Source organism: Equus przewalskii, chromosome 2, assembly GCF_037783145.1.
Source record: "Equus przewalskii isolate Varuska chromosome 2, EquPr2, whole genome shotgun sequence".
NCBI lineage: Eukaryota > Metazoa > Chordata > Mammalia > Perissodactyla > Equidae > Equus > Equus przewalskii.
Window position 1 is genome coordinate 42538694 of NC_091832.1, and position 15689 is coordinate 42554382.

The 15689-nt window shown below is 55.8% G+C and overlaps 1 protein-coding gene across 18 annotated transcripts in view; it reads left to right on the forward strand.

Moving 5' to 3' along the window:
• The window catches only part of RERE (arginine-glutamic acid dipeptide repeats), a 402826-nt gene extending 390937 nt beyond the window's left edge, over nt 1-11889 (forward strand). For all 18 annotated transcript variants that reach the window (XM_070610911.1, XM_070610920.1, XM_070610914.1 and 15 more), the window contains 9 exons: nt 435-634; nt 1880-2041; nt 2520-2633; nt 2858-4185; nt 4295-4517; nt 5298-6018; nt 7991-8137; nt 8640-8820; nt 9166-11889. In XM_070610911.1, coding sequence (XP_070467012.1) covers nt 435-634; nt 1880-2041; nt 2520-2633; nt 2858-4185; nt 4295-4517; nt 5298-6018; nt 7991-8137; nt 8640-8820; nt 9166-9199 — 3110 coding nt within the window. In that variant the 3' untranslated portion in view covers nt 9200-11889. The remainder of the gene's footprint in view (nt 1-434; nt 635-1879; nt 2042-2519; nt 2634-2857; nt 4186-4294; nt 4518-5297; nt 6019-7990; nt 8138-8639; nt 8821-9165) is intronic.
• Nucleotides 11890-15689: the final 3800 nt, after the last annotated feature.

The following is a 15689-nucleotide window of genomic DNA, read 5'->3' on the forward strand; positions in this document are numbered from 1 at the left end:
CCAAGGTAGTAATTGATTTGACATTTGCATTGTGTTTCAGGGTTACTTGAAAAAGCTGAAAATCTTTATTTTACTACACTCCCCTGTTTAGTAGTCAGTTTGGAGTACCGACCAGTGCATAGGACACACTTGTTCAAGGTCAGGGTGGGTGGGTGGTGCCTGTGTTTTTCCTGGGAGCCTGCTGGGTACCCCGAGATGAGGTAGGGTAGTTGATATTCCTGAAATCCTCTCTCACCCTGGGAGAGAGCAGGGTAGCACCAGCACCTGAGCTGTCCAAGTGACAGGTGTGTCTGTCTGAGCCCAGTGCTGCATGGTTCTTATGGCACCAGGGTCAACTGAGCCCACAGAAGGGCCCCCTGCTCAGATGTCCCCAAGGACGTTGGTTTTCTAGGTTGACCCCCCACCCCCACCCCAACCCCACTTACCTCATGCAGCCTCCAAAGACTGGCACCACGGAGGCCGAGAGAACATCCTGCTCTGCACAGACTGCCGCATCCACTTCAAGAAATACGGCGAGCTTCCGCCCATCGAGAAGCCTGTGGACCCCCCACCATTTATGTTCAAACCTGTCAAAGAGGAAGACGATGGGCTCAGTGGGAAACATAGCATGAGGACGCGGCGGAGTCGTGGCTCGGTGAGTCCCCACAGCCAGCAACCTGAGCCTCTGGCAGCCCTGACTACTTCTCCAGGTTACTAGGATGCTGGGGTCTGTGCCCACCAGGAGGAAGACAGGAAGTGTTTCATTTTAGGTAAAGAAGCAGACCCCTTGAGGTGAAATGAGAGGCCCAAAGGCATTAGTTTTGCCTCTGGGGCTGGGAAGAGCCCTCTGTTCTCTCCTGCCCTCACATTTTCCTTGGGGAGTCAGTGAGGTGCATTGGTCTTGGTTTCTGGCTCAGTGCAGGCTCTCCAAGTCCTTTACACCTTCCTCTGGCACGTGGGCTTGTCACTTCTAGTGTGGCATATCTCTGCTATTTAAAACTTGCAGGCTTTTTTAAAAATATTTGATCCAGTTTTGAAAACTTCAGGTACATTTTTCTACTCGCTTTACAGCCCCTTCCATACAGAAACTGTTTCCCAGGTTGGAAATGTAGCAGGGACCTTTGAGAGTGAATGTTTTCCCAGGCTGGGGGCTGAGGATACCGCTAGGGTCTGTCCCTGTAGTGTTGGCCTCCCCAGTGGCCCTTTAGGCAGGTGGGTGGCACCGTTAACCTTCCTCTGACCCGACCATCGTGTCAAGGCTGCTGTTGTCCTGGCTGCCTGGCCGCTGCTCGCTCAGAGGGGAGCAGATGGGCCAGTGTGAATCATTGTACCCTTGTCTCTTCTGAGCCCCTGTGGCTTTGCACAAACATGTCGAAGTGCTTGGTGGTTGTAGGAGCTGAGCTTCATTATTTGACAGCTCGTTTCTTTAGGTCATTTCCCATCCTGTCAGATGAAATCAGCAAGGGTTTGGTTTGGTTGGATTGGGAGAGTGGGCAGTTAGATGGAATAAACAGAAAGGGTGAGGTGATTTAAAGCTGATCTTGTGTGTAATTGCTCTGGAGAACTTGGCAGAGTAGACTGCCCTTGCTGACTTCTTCCCCTCAGAGAGCCTCGCTCGTTTCCAGCACACGCCATTCAGGACAGTCCCTGGAGATGAGTGCTTTGGGTTAAGTTGTGAATCTCTCTCTTTTCCATGTGAACCCACCCAATCATCCCCTCCTCCCTTAGCTCCATATTGACCCCGTGCAGCGAGGGACAGCCAGGGGTGCCTGTTGTCTGTCGGGCTGGGATTTGCCACGAGGCTGGCAGTTGGTGTCTGGCTCCTGTGTGTGTGCTGGGCTCAGGTGGCCCAGGTGGGGACTGGGGTCCAGTCTCACCAGCGCCTGGTTTGGGTGGGCAGATGTCTACACTGCGCAGTGGTCGAAAGAAGCAGCCAGCCAGCCCTGATGGTCGCACCTCGCCCATCAGTGAAGACATTCGCTCCAGTGGCCGGAACTCCCCCAGCGCTGCCAGCACTTCCAGCAATGACAGTAAAGCAGAGACAGTGAAGAAGTCAGCCAAGGTGAGGTGCTGGGGGTGGGTAGTGGGGCTCCTCGGCCCCACCCTCCCATTAAAACCTGGGCTGCTGGAGTTGGTATTCAGCTTCCTCAGACATGGGTCCGCAGGTTGTTTGTGGAGCCTCTTGGGACCCCAGCATTGCCCTGGCCTAGGGACCAGACTGCGGCCTGGAGGAAGGGGGTCCAGCATAGCTCCCAGCACTGACCTTTCGGGGCTTCCTCTGCCTCGAGTTTCCCGAGGCCTCAGAGGCAGAAGGTGGAGGGTGATTGGAAAGGCTCCCTCCCCTCAAAGCCAAGTTAATCCCATCCCCAGACACTTGTTCCTTCCTGGCCCCAGCTGGCCCCTTCCAGAGCTGTCTTGCTGCTGGAGATGGAGCTCAGAATGTGGGAGTAAGATGTCGGCAAACAGTCATCATTTCCTCCTTGAGGCTGATGGGACGTCTTCCCTTGGCCTGATGCTCCTTGTGGGCTTTCCCACTGCAGAAGGTGAAGGAGGAAGCCTCGTCCCCTCTTAAGAGTACCAAGCGCCAGCGAGAGAAGGTGGCCTCTGATACAGAGGAGGCTGACAGGACGAGCTCCAAGAAGACAAAAACCCAGGTAAGGTGTACAGTTGAGCCAGGTTGACTATAGCTGAGCCACGTTGACTACAGCTGGCAGCTAGTGTCCCTTGAGAAGCCCGCAGCCCACATTCTCCCTGGGAGGTGGCCTGAGGTTACTGGTCATCTGCACACATCTTTGTCATCTGCCAGGCACTAGCAACCAGAGGGCAGAGAGAACCCCAGCTCTCCTAGAGATTCCATCCCTCCCTTCTCTGACCCTAGGAGATCAGCCGGCCCAACTCGCCATCCGAAGGCGAGGGAGAGAGTTCGGACAGCCGCAGTGTCAACGATGAGGGCAGCAGTGACCCCAAAGACATCGACCAGGACAATCGCAGCACGTCCCCCAGCATCCCCAGCCCCCAGGACAACGAGAGTGACTCGGACTCTTCTGCCCAGCAGCAGATGCTGCAGGCTCAGCCCTCAACCTTGCAGGCTCCCAGTGGGGCTGCTCCAGCTCCCTCTGCCGCCCCGCCAGGAACCCCCCAGCTTCCCACACCAGGGCCCACACCCTCTGCCACCGCAGTCCCTCCGCAGGGCTCCCCCTCGGTCTCCCAGCCCCCCAACCAGCCGCAGGCTCCCACGGCTCCTGTTCCCCATGCCCATATCCAGCAGGCACCTTCCCTGCACCCCCAGCGGCTGCCCTCACCACATCCCCCACTGCAGCCTCTGACCGGGCCGGCTGGCCAGGCCTCTGCCCCGCCTCATACCCAACCCCCACTGCATAGTCAGGCTCCCCCTGGCCCTCACAGCCTCCAGGCTGGGCCCATGCTGCAGCACCCAGGTCCCCCTCAGCCTTTTGGCCTCCCTCCCCAGGCCTCCCAGGCAGCAGCTCATCCTCACACCTCCCTGCAGCCTCCAGCCTCTCAGTCAGCATTGCAGCCCCAGCAGCCCCCACGGGAGCAGCCCCTGCCACCAGCACCCTTGGCCATGCCACACATCAAGCCCCCACCCACCACACCCATCCCCCAGCTGCCGGCACCACAGGCCCACAAGCACCCACCTCACCTCTCAGGGCCCTCACCCTTCTCCATGAATGCCAACCTCCCACCCCCTCCAGCACTGAAGCCCCTGAGCTCCCTGTCTACACACCATCCCCCGTCGGCCCACCCCCCACCCCTGCAGCTGATGCCTCAGAGCCAGCCACTGCCCTCCTCCCCCGCCCAGCCTCCTGTGCTGACCCAGACCCAGAGCTTGCCCCCTGCTGCTGCCTCCCATCCCCCGACAGGCCTCCACCAGGTGGCCCCCCAGCCCCCATTCGCCCAGCACCCCTTTGTCCCTGGGGGCCCTCCTCCTATCACCCCTCCAACCTGCCCCTCCACCTCCACCCCACCTGCGGGACCCGGCCCCTCGGCCCAGCCACCTTGCTCTGCTGCTGTTTCTTCGGGAGGCAGCGTACCTGGGGGGGCAGCCTGCCCGCTCCCTACTGTCCAGATCAAGGAAGAGGCTCTGGATGATACTGAGGAGCCTGAGAGCCCCCCTCCTCCACCTAGGAGCCCATCCCCGGAGCCCACTGTGGTGGACACCCCCAGCCATGCCAGCCAGTCAGCCAGGTATTGGTCCCCAGGAGTCTGGGCACAGCTGGGGCAGGATAGGCTGGGCTGCTGGGGGCTGGCTGAGGCCTCAGCAAGGGCCCCCAGCAAGTGATGCGGCCTTTCTTAGGTTCTACAAACACCTGGACCGGGGTTACAACTCGTGTGCACGGACAGACCTGTACTTCATGCCTCTGGCGGGATCCAAACTTGCCAAGAAGAGGGAGGAGGCCATTGAGAAGGCCAAACGGGAGGCCGAGCAGAAAGCGCGGGAGGAGCGCGAGCGCGAGAAGGAGAAAGAAAAGGAGCGCGAGCGCGAGCGGGAGCGGGAGCGGGAGGCAGAGCGAGCAACCGTGAGTGCTTGGCGGGCTGGCGGGCAGTGGGCGGCCTCTGTGTGCAGGGGGGCGCCGCTGGCCACGCCAGGCCTGGAGACACTCGCACCGCCCAGCTTTGTGCAACACTGCCTGGTTCATTTTCACGGCAGCCGGAGGGTCAGGTGCAGTTTCAGCCCCATTTGCAGGCTTTTCTGAGAGTGCTGCTCATCCTTGAGCCACTGGTACAACTCATACCCACTGGATCCAGCCTGGACCCTCCCGCTTTCCCATATGCTCACCATGCGCCCCCTCCCTTGGCCCTGGCAGGTTCAGGCTGATTCACAGCATCAGTGTGGCCTCAAGGAGAGGGCCTGTCCTTGCACTGCAGACCTCTAGACCTGAAGGGACCAAAGAGAAGCTAAAGGGGAGGAGAACCAGGTCATATCGCTCCCCCCGGCAACCCTGGTCTGTGGCAATCTCCTCGGCCGAGTCACCCCCACTAACTCTCTCACAGACACACACACACCCCCACATGTATTACCTTGGTCTCACAGAGACACAGGCGCATCTAGGGCACAAGGGATGCCGCAGGCACAAAGGAGACAGTCACAGCAGGGTCTGGACCACATCCCTGTGCCAGGCCCTCACCTGTCCTGGACCATGGCTGGGGCCTGGTCTCAGTGTTGGGGTGGAGGGACCAAGTTGGCTGGTCAGGTGCAGTATGGCAGCAAGGCAGGGCTCACTTCACAAAGTGAGCACCGAGCTCAGCTCTCTGGGCAGCTGGGCATCCATCCTTCACACCTTCCTTTCCTTCAGCAGAAGGCGTCCAGCTCAGCACATGAAGGCCGCCTCAGCGATCCCCAGCTCACTGGCCCTGGCCACATGCGGCCATCCTTTGAGCCACCACCAACTACCATTGCTGCTGTGCCCCCATACATCGGGCCCGACACGCCTGCCCTTCGGACTCTGAGCGAGTACGCTCGGCCCCACGTCATGTCACCCACCAACCGCAACCACCCCTTCTACATGCCCCTCAACCCCACTGACCCCTTGCTGGCCTATCACATGCCTGGCCTCTACAACGTAGACCCCACCATCCGGGAGCGAGAGCTCCGGGAGCGCGAGATCCGGGAGCGGGAGATCCGGGAGCGTGAGTTGCGGGAGAGGATGAAGCCAGGCTTTGAGGTGAAGCCCCCAGAGCTGGACCCGCTGCACCCAGCCACCAACCCCATGGAGCATTTCGCCCGGCACAGCGCCCTCACCATCCCCCCAACTGCGGGCCCCCACCCTTTTGCTTCTTTCCACCCGGGCCTGAACCCCTTGGAGAGGGAGAGACTGGCCCTGGCGGGCCCCCAGCTACGGCCTGAAATGAGCTACCCTGATAGACTGGCAGCTGAGCGGATCCATGCTGAGCGCATGGCGTCGCTGACCAGCGATCCCCTGGCCCGACTGCAGATGTTCAATGTGACCCCACACCATCACCAGCACTCACATATTCACTCGCACCTCCACCTCCACCAGCAGGACCCCCTCCACCAAGGTGGGTGCCCCCAGATGGGCTCTGAGAGGGCACTTTGGGTTGGGTTCTGGTGTGAAGGTGGTTTGGGTCAGAGGTGAAGCTGCTGTCCAAGAGCAGAGATTGTTCTTTTCTGGACAAATCCCTAATTCCTGGCTGATCTTAGAATATTCAGCATCCACCTGGGAATCATCTTGTTGCTTTCCTCACAGACAGCTTTTGTCTCTGCTCAGCCCTCAGCTCTCCAGAGCTGCAGGTCCCCAGAGAGCTGAGTCATCCTGGGGCCTTCTGTTTGCGGCCTCCTAGCTACAGCTTAGGTTCTTGGCCCTGTGCCTGGTCTGGGCAGGGTGGAAGGAAGCGGCCTGTGCTTACTGGGGCAGATTGAGGGCAGGAAACAGGGCCTGTGGAGCCAGGTGAAGGCACCTGGGACACTGAGGGAGGCTATAGGTTGTCACTGAGTCAGAACTTAACAGTCCTCCATTCCCCCTTAAGGAACAGGGTTTGGGCCTCTGCTGGCTTTGAGCTGGCTCTCCTGACCAGGGCCACCCAGTTCCGTTCACTCGCTTGGGAACAAGAGCTCCTGAAGGCCTGCTGACTGGCCAGCTGGAGTGAAGCTGGTCTGAGGCGGAGGCAGGCTCAGGTGGAGGCCCCTCTGCCCTGCACAGGTCTGCAGACGGGATAGACGGGGTGGGAGGACGGTCTGGCCTTGCTGTTGCGTAGGCAGTTGAGCCTGCACTCTGGGACCAGGACCTGCTGTGGAGGTCCCGTGGCGCAGCCCACGTGCAGGACTTCCCTGTGGGCAGACCTCCATGCTGGGGAGGACAGCTGATGGAGCAGTGCCCCGGGGGAGGGAGGGCAGTACCTACCCGTGTACGCAGCCCTGACGCGGGGAGCCTGGACTCTCTCCAGGCAGATGGTTCTGGGGAAGCCAAGGAGCCATCACATTCACCCTGCGATCCTGACACCTGGAACTCTGATGCCACCTGGCGTGGGCCTTTTAAAAAGCCCTGGTGTAACCAGCAGATGCGCCTTAGTGCCGTCTGAGGACAGGCAGTCATTTGCTCACTTGTTTATACACCATTCATTCGACAAATATTTGCTGAGCACCTCTGATGTGCCAGGCACAGTTGTAGATGCTGGCGACATCCTGTCCATGTTTACCTTCCAAATCTGGGAGGCAGTAAATAAAGGTGTCTCAGGTTGTGGAAAGTGGTCAGTGTTCTGGAGGAAAGTAAGCAGGGAGATGGAACAAGGGAGCTGGAGGCAATGTTGCAGTTATAAACAGGGCCATGGGAAAGCCTCGGCTTTCAAAAGAAGGTAACTTTTGAGCAAAGACTTGAAGTGGGTGAATGGACGAGTTTCTGGAAACTAGGGGAGTATCTCCAGGCCAGAGGGAGAGCAAGTGCAAAGGGCCTGAGGCAGGCAAGACAGTGCTAACTCAAAGGAACCAAGGGCAGCAGCCAAGCAGATGATACGCTGAAGGGAAAGCCAAGAGGTTTGCTGCCAGCATGGAGAGCAGGGATTAGTGAGCCCCTGTCCCTGCCGACAGAATGCAGCCCTGGCTGGCAGTACCTGCTCTGCTGACTTGCTTTGGGTTCTGCGGGTGAAGGGCCAGGGATGCAGCCCCGGGGAGGGAACCAGGCAGCCTGAGGCTGGGATGAGGCGCACTGACCGGGGCAGGCCTGGGGCAGTCAGCCAGGTGAGCTGTGCTGATCCACGGTCCTCAGCAAAATGGGGTGGAGGAGACTGCCTGCAGGGGGCGCTCAGGAGTGGGAGGAGGAAAAATGTAGCGAATGGTCAGCTCTTCCCTGCTTTATGGTTTTGTGGAGGTGTGTGTGGTGAGGGGACAGCCAGTTTGGGTCAGGATTATTGGCAGCCCTGGTGGCCAGGAGCCTGTGTTGAGGCAGTCAGTGGTAAACACAGCCAAGGGGGGCAGATGTCGAGAGGGCCCCAGAGCCCTGCACGTCCTGCATCTGGACTTCTACCCCTTTTTTAGGTTCAGCAGGCCCAGTTCACCCGCTGGTTGACCCCCTGACTGCTGGCCCTCACCTGGCTCGCTTTCCCTATCCCCCTGGCACCCTCCCCAACCCTCTGCTTGGACAGCCCCCCCATGAGCACGAGATGCTTCGTCATCCAGTTTTTGGTAAGAATGCACCTGGGGAAAGAAGGTCCAGTGTGAGAGTTGGGTTGGTGGTCTGTCCTGGTGTCCCCCTTCACTCATTCATTTATGTATTCAGCAAGCACTTCCTGTGTGTGGGGAGTCCACTGGGGAACAAGAGAGGCAGACTCCTGCCCTCAGAGAGCTGGCAGTGGGGGTGTTAATGGGTGACGAGAGCCAGGCTGATGATGGTGGGCAGTGAAGGAATAACAGAGGTGTGGAATTAAAATCCAGGGCTCAGGGGAGGCCTCTCCAAAGAACAAACACTAGGCTGAGGCCTGAAGCCTGAGGAGGAGGGTGTCCTCCAGACAGGGGACCCGAGGGACAGTACTTGGGGCCACTCTCTCCCCTGGGGGCCTCTGCTCTCCTCATACCTGCAGAGTAAGTAGCCCCTCCACTCAGGAGGCTCCCTCCTGACCTCTTCGCTGGCCTTGTCCTGGCTACTCCCCTGGCCTTCTTGTGTCAGAGTCTGTTTTGTGTTTGGCAGGCACCCCCTATCCCCGAGACCTGCCTGGGGCCATCCCACCCCCCATGTCGGCGGCCCACCAGCTGCAGGCCATGCATGCCCAGTCGGCCGAGCTACAGAGACTGGCCATGGAGCAGCAGTGGCTGCATGGACACCCCCACATGCATGGTGGCCACCTACCAAGTCAGGAAGATTATTACAGGTGACACGGGGATGGGCCAGGAGGGCGGAGCTGGCTGGCTGAGCCCAGGCTTTCCCCCTACCCCATCTGTGGGCCACAGCCCCAGCCCAACGGCCACCCCTCCTGACTGTGCCCTTGGCCCTCCTCCCATATTGGCAACTGCCAGACTCCTCCCATATTGGCTCTGCTGGGCCCTGGCCTCTTGGTCATAGAGGGGACTCCCATGGAGCCGTCTTGATGGGAGGGAGGTAAGGGAGGGCCAGCTGCATGGGAGGCCACTCGGGGCATCGGACCCTTGGGCTACAGGCCTGGTCCCGTCTGCCGGGCCTGATGCTGAATACTCTTTCCTGTTTCTTTTCTTTCCAGTCGACTGAAGAAAGAAGGTGACAAGCAGTTATAAGTTATTTATTTGTTAACGCTGGCTGTGGAAACCCCAATTCTTGGGGGGAGAAACAGGACTTTTTACATACAATAGGAGCTGCAAAAGCAAAAAGAATATCTTCTAAAGATTTCTTTATATATTTAAAAACCCCACAACTGAAAATGTATCAGCTTAATAGTGTTTGTTTGTAGAGAGGATTCCTTGAGACTGGTTTGGGTCTCCCATTGCATGACAGTCCCCCAGAAACTTAGTGTGTCCTGGACTGGACTGAGCATTCAGAAAACTTTCCTGCAGTCTTGGGGTTTGGCTTTAGTTTTCTTTTCCTTCCTTGATTTCTCAGTAGGTGCTAGAATCCAGTTCACACCCTTCACTGTGCGTGCAGACACACTCAGTTACGTGTGTTCCAAAACCCACAAGGTTTGCAGATACGTGGCATATGATTTTGGAATCCGAGAGCTATAATTTTAAAAAAATCTTTTATTTTAATACATTGTAGGAAATCTTCATAATTTGAGAAAGTTCTGCAGCATGGCTTTTTATGTCTGTAAATAAATAATTTTAGGACAGCCTTTTTTTTCTTCCATAAACTACTATTCTGATCTATTTTTTCCAGCCATGTCACTAATTCCTACCAGCTATCGACAGAATACAGAGTTGATTTTTTAATAAAAAGTTATATATAATTATCCCTTTAATTAAAGGGAACAGATGGGCGTTACTAATTACAAATGGGCAAAAGCTTGGGACTAGGTTTGGTCGCAGCAGTGAGCAGCCAGAGCTTTGCAGGGACAATGTTACAAACTGTTCCCTTTGTTTGGCCACTTTGATTTTGCCTCTGTCTCTTCCTAGCTTGTGTTTGGCCAGTGGTGCAGACATCTGTTAGCTTGAACCGCTTTCCTTTTGCACCAGGAGCGCAGGAGTTAAATGTCTACCTGTTGTTCTGTCTCTGCGGGATAGAAAGCACATGTTTCTGTGAGTCTGTAGATTTCCTTATAGATTTCTATGCACACACGTTTGATTATTCTGGATGAACTGCCTTTTTAAATACTCTGACAATTTCATAAACATTCTAGAAAATTCAAGAAAATGATTCCCTACAAATAACTCAGCACATATGCTTGCCAAAGGAATCTTTAGAAATCTGCCCTTTCGTGTGTGTTGTCACTTGGATCTTCTTGTGGTGAGGCCAGGCTATCCTGGCCACAGCCTGAGGCTGCTTTTGAGTGAGGGAGACCCCAGAGTTGGCCCGGTTGTAGGTAGTGGCCTGTATGTCCCCCCCCCCCCCGCCCCAGGAGCAGGTCTGTGCATGGTGACCCACATCAGACGGGGAAACCACGTGAGTCCCACTCTTCATCCTAGAAGAAGGGACAAGAGTTGGAGCCACAAATGTGGAAGGGGCAGGCAGGCCTCCGCCTGGGAGGTGCGCGCTGTGGGGTCAGGCCGCCTGCAGGGAGCCCGTCTCTGCTTTCTGAGCTGCTGACGTGACACACTTCCTGCAAAGCAGAGAGTGGGGAGTTCTGGGGATGTGCGCACCCGCTGATCAGGCTCTCTGCCAAGCTGCGACCTTTCCCACTCCTCTTCTCTCAGACACGTGAGGGCTGTCTCTGCTGTTGTATGTGGTGGTCATAGCCTAGAATGATCAGACAAGCTAAAAGGGCCGTGGGCCAGTGGATGTGGAATGTGTCCAGGACACGAGCCACGCAGCGGGTAGGAAAAGAGGCTGGCGCTTTGACCCAGAAACCAGCAGGTATTAGCTCAGATTTAGGTTCCAGATTCAAACCTGCGTCAGGGGCATTTCCAGTTTCTTTAAAACTGTTTGGTTTCAGTTGGGACAGATAAAGGATTATTTCATCTGTCAAAATGTTTATAGTTTTTTTTCTTTTGTTTTCTTTCATTCCATTTCTGCCTTAACTTTAGCTCCTTAGAGGGGAGGCAAGCTCAGATGAACCCTTTGTCATCAAACTTTGGCTGCATTGGCCGGAGGCATTTGTTCCCTCTGGGGTGGTGACGTGCCGTCAGGGTGGGCTTGCTCTCCTGCGGGCACTCCACGCCGCAGCTCTGCTGCCTGCAGACTCCTGCACTGATGCCCCCACCTCTTACCTGTTTTTTCCTTTTGGTAGAACACAATGCCTACCATTCAGTTAAACCTTGATCTCCTCTCTCTGTCATCCATTTTTCCAAAGAGGAGAGAGTGTGAAGTACTTTAAAGTCTGTATTTGAAAACTGTCTGAAGGCGTTTTCTTGTTAGGTTTTGGTTTTCTCCCCATATCCCAAGGCGAAGCACTGAGATTCTTCCATTTAAAAACCCACAACCTGAAACCCTCACCTGGGCAACTGCACTTGGTTCAGGAGGCCCCAGACCTTCACAGTGTCTTTGAAGCCCGACCCCTTGGTTTCCTTTTGAATTTTCCTTCCTTTTGTTTGAAGTTTGGTTTTGCTTTTCTGTGTTTTGTATGTATCTCGTTCAATGTTGTCAAGGTTGAGCTTCACGTTTCATGCAGCAGAAGCAGAGCAGAGTGTACATTCTGATTTGCTACGTTTATATATATCTTGAAGCTAAATGTATATATGAGTAGTTTGCCATGAGATAACACAGTGTAAACAGTAGACACCCAGAAATTGTGACTTCTGTGTTCTCTCCATTTGAGTATTTTGTAATTTTTTTGAAATATTTGTGGACATAAATAAAACCAAGCTACACTACAACAGCTGGGTGTTGACCAGTGGACGGTGTCTCATTCCTGGGAGTGGGTGGGATGTTGGTAGTTGCCCCTCCTAGATCCCCAGGGTGGGAAACAGGCAGAGGGAGAGTCTGATTCTCAGATGTTGCCGGCATACTGCTTACCCCCCAAAGCAGCTTCCAGAAAGATCCCTGTCTGCACTGCCTGGGAGGAAGAGTTTCTCTGGTGAGTACACTTGCCCTCTGGGGATGCTGCAACCTATTGACTGGAGGACCTCAGGACCTACAGTGGGCTTCCCAAGTAGCAGAATGGACCCTAGGAAGGTGATGGCACCAGGACCAAGAACACCCTCTCCTCCCGCCCCCCCCCCCAGATCCCTCTCTCCCCCTGCCATTCATCCCACACCTCTAATTTGTGGGCCCCCTCCAGGTATATATGGGCATGTAGCTCCTCCTCTGTTTAGAAGTCTGAGCCACCCACCAATACAGTGGCCTTCTGCTCCGGGCTGCTCCTCCCATCTGTCCCCTCTGCACTTCTCCCTGAGGCCTGCCAGTGGCCCTGCCCCACCTCAGCTAGAGTTGCCCTCCACATTGAGGATGCATCCTAGCCTCCTATGGGGGTCTTGCCCATTGACCATGCAGCAGGTAGTCTGCAGGGTGTGGGGGCTGGCCACAAGGGAGCAGCAGTTATCAGAACGGATTCAGGCTGTGGTTTCAGAGACTGTCAAGGGTGTTTTCCTGAAGCTTCAAGACTGTCCCTGGAAATTTGTGTGCTCACTCTTTTATCTGGGATATGGCCGTGGATTTCTAGATGTTATGGGAGATGGAGCAAGAGCAACCCAGAGCACTTAGTGGTAACTGCCCTCAAAGCAGGCAGGGACTGCCTCGTAGTAAAGGCTTGGGGAACACTGTGTGTCAGGCCCTACCTAATTTAGAGCATGAGAAAGCTTCACTAATCAGAGGGGCCTGAGTGGCACACACATCAATGGCCCTAGAGACACTGTGTCCTCCAACAGCAGGAGTCCTGCTTGGCAACTTGGGTGGTTGGGGGAATGAAGTAACCATTCCCCCTACAGACTAACCATGGGAGGCACACACTGCCTGGATGAGAAGGTGGGATGGGAGCAGCTGGGGGTACAGAGGGAAGGCTGAGTGGCTGGAGTCCAGGTGCCACCTTTGCAGATGTGTCTTACCTAAACCATGCTGTTTATGAAAATGCAGGTTTTAGGAGGCATGAATTTATGAATTACAAATTTCAAGAAAGTTAAAGGGTAGAATGTAAGATACATGGATTTATGCTGCAGAAAAGGCCCTCATCAGAGCTGTACAGGTTGCAGTAGTTTCTTAGGCATGAACAACTATGGCCGTTGTCAGCACCCTGCCGTGCACCCACGCTGAGGCAGAGGGCCTGCCGCAGTGACCTTCGGCTAGATTTGTGAGGAGGAGATGAAGGGTCTACTGTCTGGCAGCTGCACTCGGCCGGGCCCTTGCCTCTGAGCTACCCAGATGAACGCTGGGTGCCCCGCCACCCCTTGGTCTACGTGAGTGGACCTTCAGCTTGAGCATGGTGGCTCACCAGCCCCTCGGGTTCCGCTGCAGTGTGGGCTAAGAAAATGGCACTTTGCAGGGCTGGGTGCATGGGCACCGTCTTGGTAAATGTCCATGGTAAGCTCAGGTGAATAGGGACCTCACTTAGGCACCCCCTCAGTAAATCGAGGTCACTTTTCTGCAGGGTAAAAATGCACAGGAGAGATCAGCAGTGAGTTCCAGTGTAGACATGGAGTTGCAAGACCCTCCAATACCAGGACCGTGGAGCTGTACAGTTGTGGATGCAGACAGCTGACGTGTGAGGGGCAGAGCTGGAGCGCTCCTGCATGGACACCCTCACCCGGGCCAAGAGCCCCTTCCCAGGCTCAGGCCTTACAGCATACCTTCTGAGCACACGCTGAGACCTGAAGTGAGCCCTCTCGGGATTCCTGGAACTCCTGGCAGAAGGCAGGGCCTGGCGGGCGCTGGGTCACGGGAGCTGCAGTTTCAGTTGTGGGTGAAGCATTGGTCCAGGAGCAGTGCGGGCTTTACCCTGGGACTTGCCTGCCCTCACTGGGTTCTCTGTCCTGCATTTTTGGCCCTTGGAAGTCTCAGGAGGTGTCCTTTCCCTCAGAAAGCTGGGTTCCCAGCTGTCCAAGGGATCTCTGGCAGTTCAGGTTCCAGGTCCTGATTCTCTGCTCCCACTCAAGGTGGCTTCTCTAGTAGCTGTCTTTGCCATGAACACCTCCCAAGTGTTGTGTAATTGTTTCCTTTTGGCATATCAGGGACTCAGGCTGCAGAAGCTGCCCCTGCATCCACCCCAACCCAGCTCTGTGCCTGCATGGGCACCTCGGCTCCCCCTGCTCTGGACAACTCATGACTGGGCCAGATTCTAGTGTGTGGAAGGTTCTTGCTCGGTAAACATTTGCTGAATGAATGGACAAGCCCCACAGCAGAAGGCTCACTGGTGGATACCGTCCACGTGTGCTGTCGAGTCACAGGAATGAATGATCAGATAGAAGGACCTGTAGCCCCATCCAGGGACCTGGACCCACTGCTGTGCCACCTGAAATGACCCCTCTCTCCCTCAAGTTTCTCTTAACCCTGCCTCCCCCTGACTAGCTGTGCCTGCTCCAGGAGCTCACAGCTCTCTGGCTCCAGTCCTAGTTTACACCATTCTTGCAAGTTTGTGCGGGGTGGGGGGATCTGCTTTAGAACGACGGCCTCTGCTGAACCCCTAGGGCATGGACGCCCGGTGTGGTAAATTAGATTAAAGACAGTCATGCGTCACTTAACAGGGCGTACATTCTGAGAAATACGTTTTTCAGCGATTTTGTCGATGTGCAAATATCAAACCTAGATGGTTATAGCCCACTACACACCTAGGCCATAGGGTACCAATCTTCTGGGACCACTGTCATGTGTGCGGTCCATCATTGAGTGAAACATCGTTATGTGGTGCACGACTGTGGAACTTTAAGGCACTTCTTAGAAGACCCTTTCGGCCCAGGGAGGACTCCTGAGGCCAACAAGCTGTTTACGGGCCAGTGTCTTCTGTGTGCATGACCACCAGTTGTCACTCCCGGGTCCCCTTCATTCTTCTTATTCATTGCCCAGGCTCTGAACAGATTTGAAACTCGATCCTTACTGCCACTCCTGGACCTGGCCACCAGATGGCAGTGTCTACAAAACGTAGGCCCTGTCCCTCTGGGGCCACCAGACCCGGGTGACATCTGTGGCTCAGGCTGCCAGGAAAAGACAAGGTCCCCTGGGGTCAGAGATGAAGGGATGGGGTGTTCTGGCAAAGGGCAGCTGGAACAGGTCACAGCAGGGGCTGCAGTGCGGTGGGTCCAGGCTGGATGCTATGACGAGGGAAAGACTGTCTTGAGGATGGGCTCTTCTCTTTTGTTCTTGGCTATATCCCCTGTGCTGGTACATACACAGTAGGCGCTCAGTAAACATTCACTGAGTGGAAGAGGACCCCATGAAGCATCCTTGACAGCAGATAATTCCAAGCTTGATGGCCCCAGTAATCCCCCAAAAAGTCCCCCTGAGCTGCTGCTGCCCTGAGGGCCCTGTGTGCCCTGAATGTGCCCCCAACTCAGGACACCTGCCCTCTCCTCCTCTGAGTCTGCCAGGAAGAGGGTTCTCAGGTGTCCTCCGACCTGCTCACAGCCAGGATGAAGGCACGGCATGTACTGTGTGGACCCCACCAACACGCTGACAGCAGGAAGAGGGCGGGGCACCTAGCCACCCGGCAGTTGTTGGTTCTAGCATATTCCAGGGAAGCCACGGCACCAG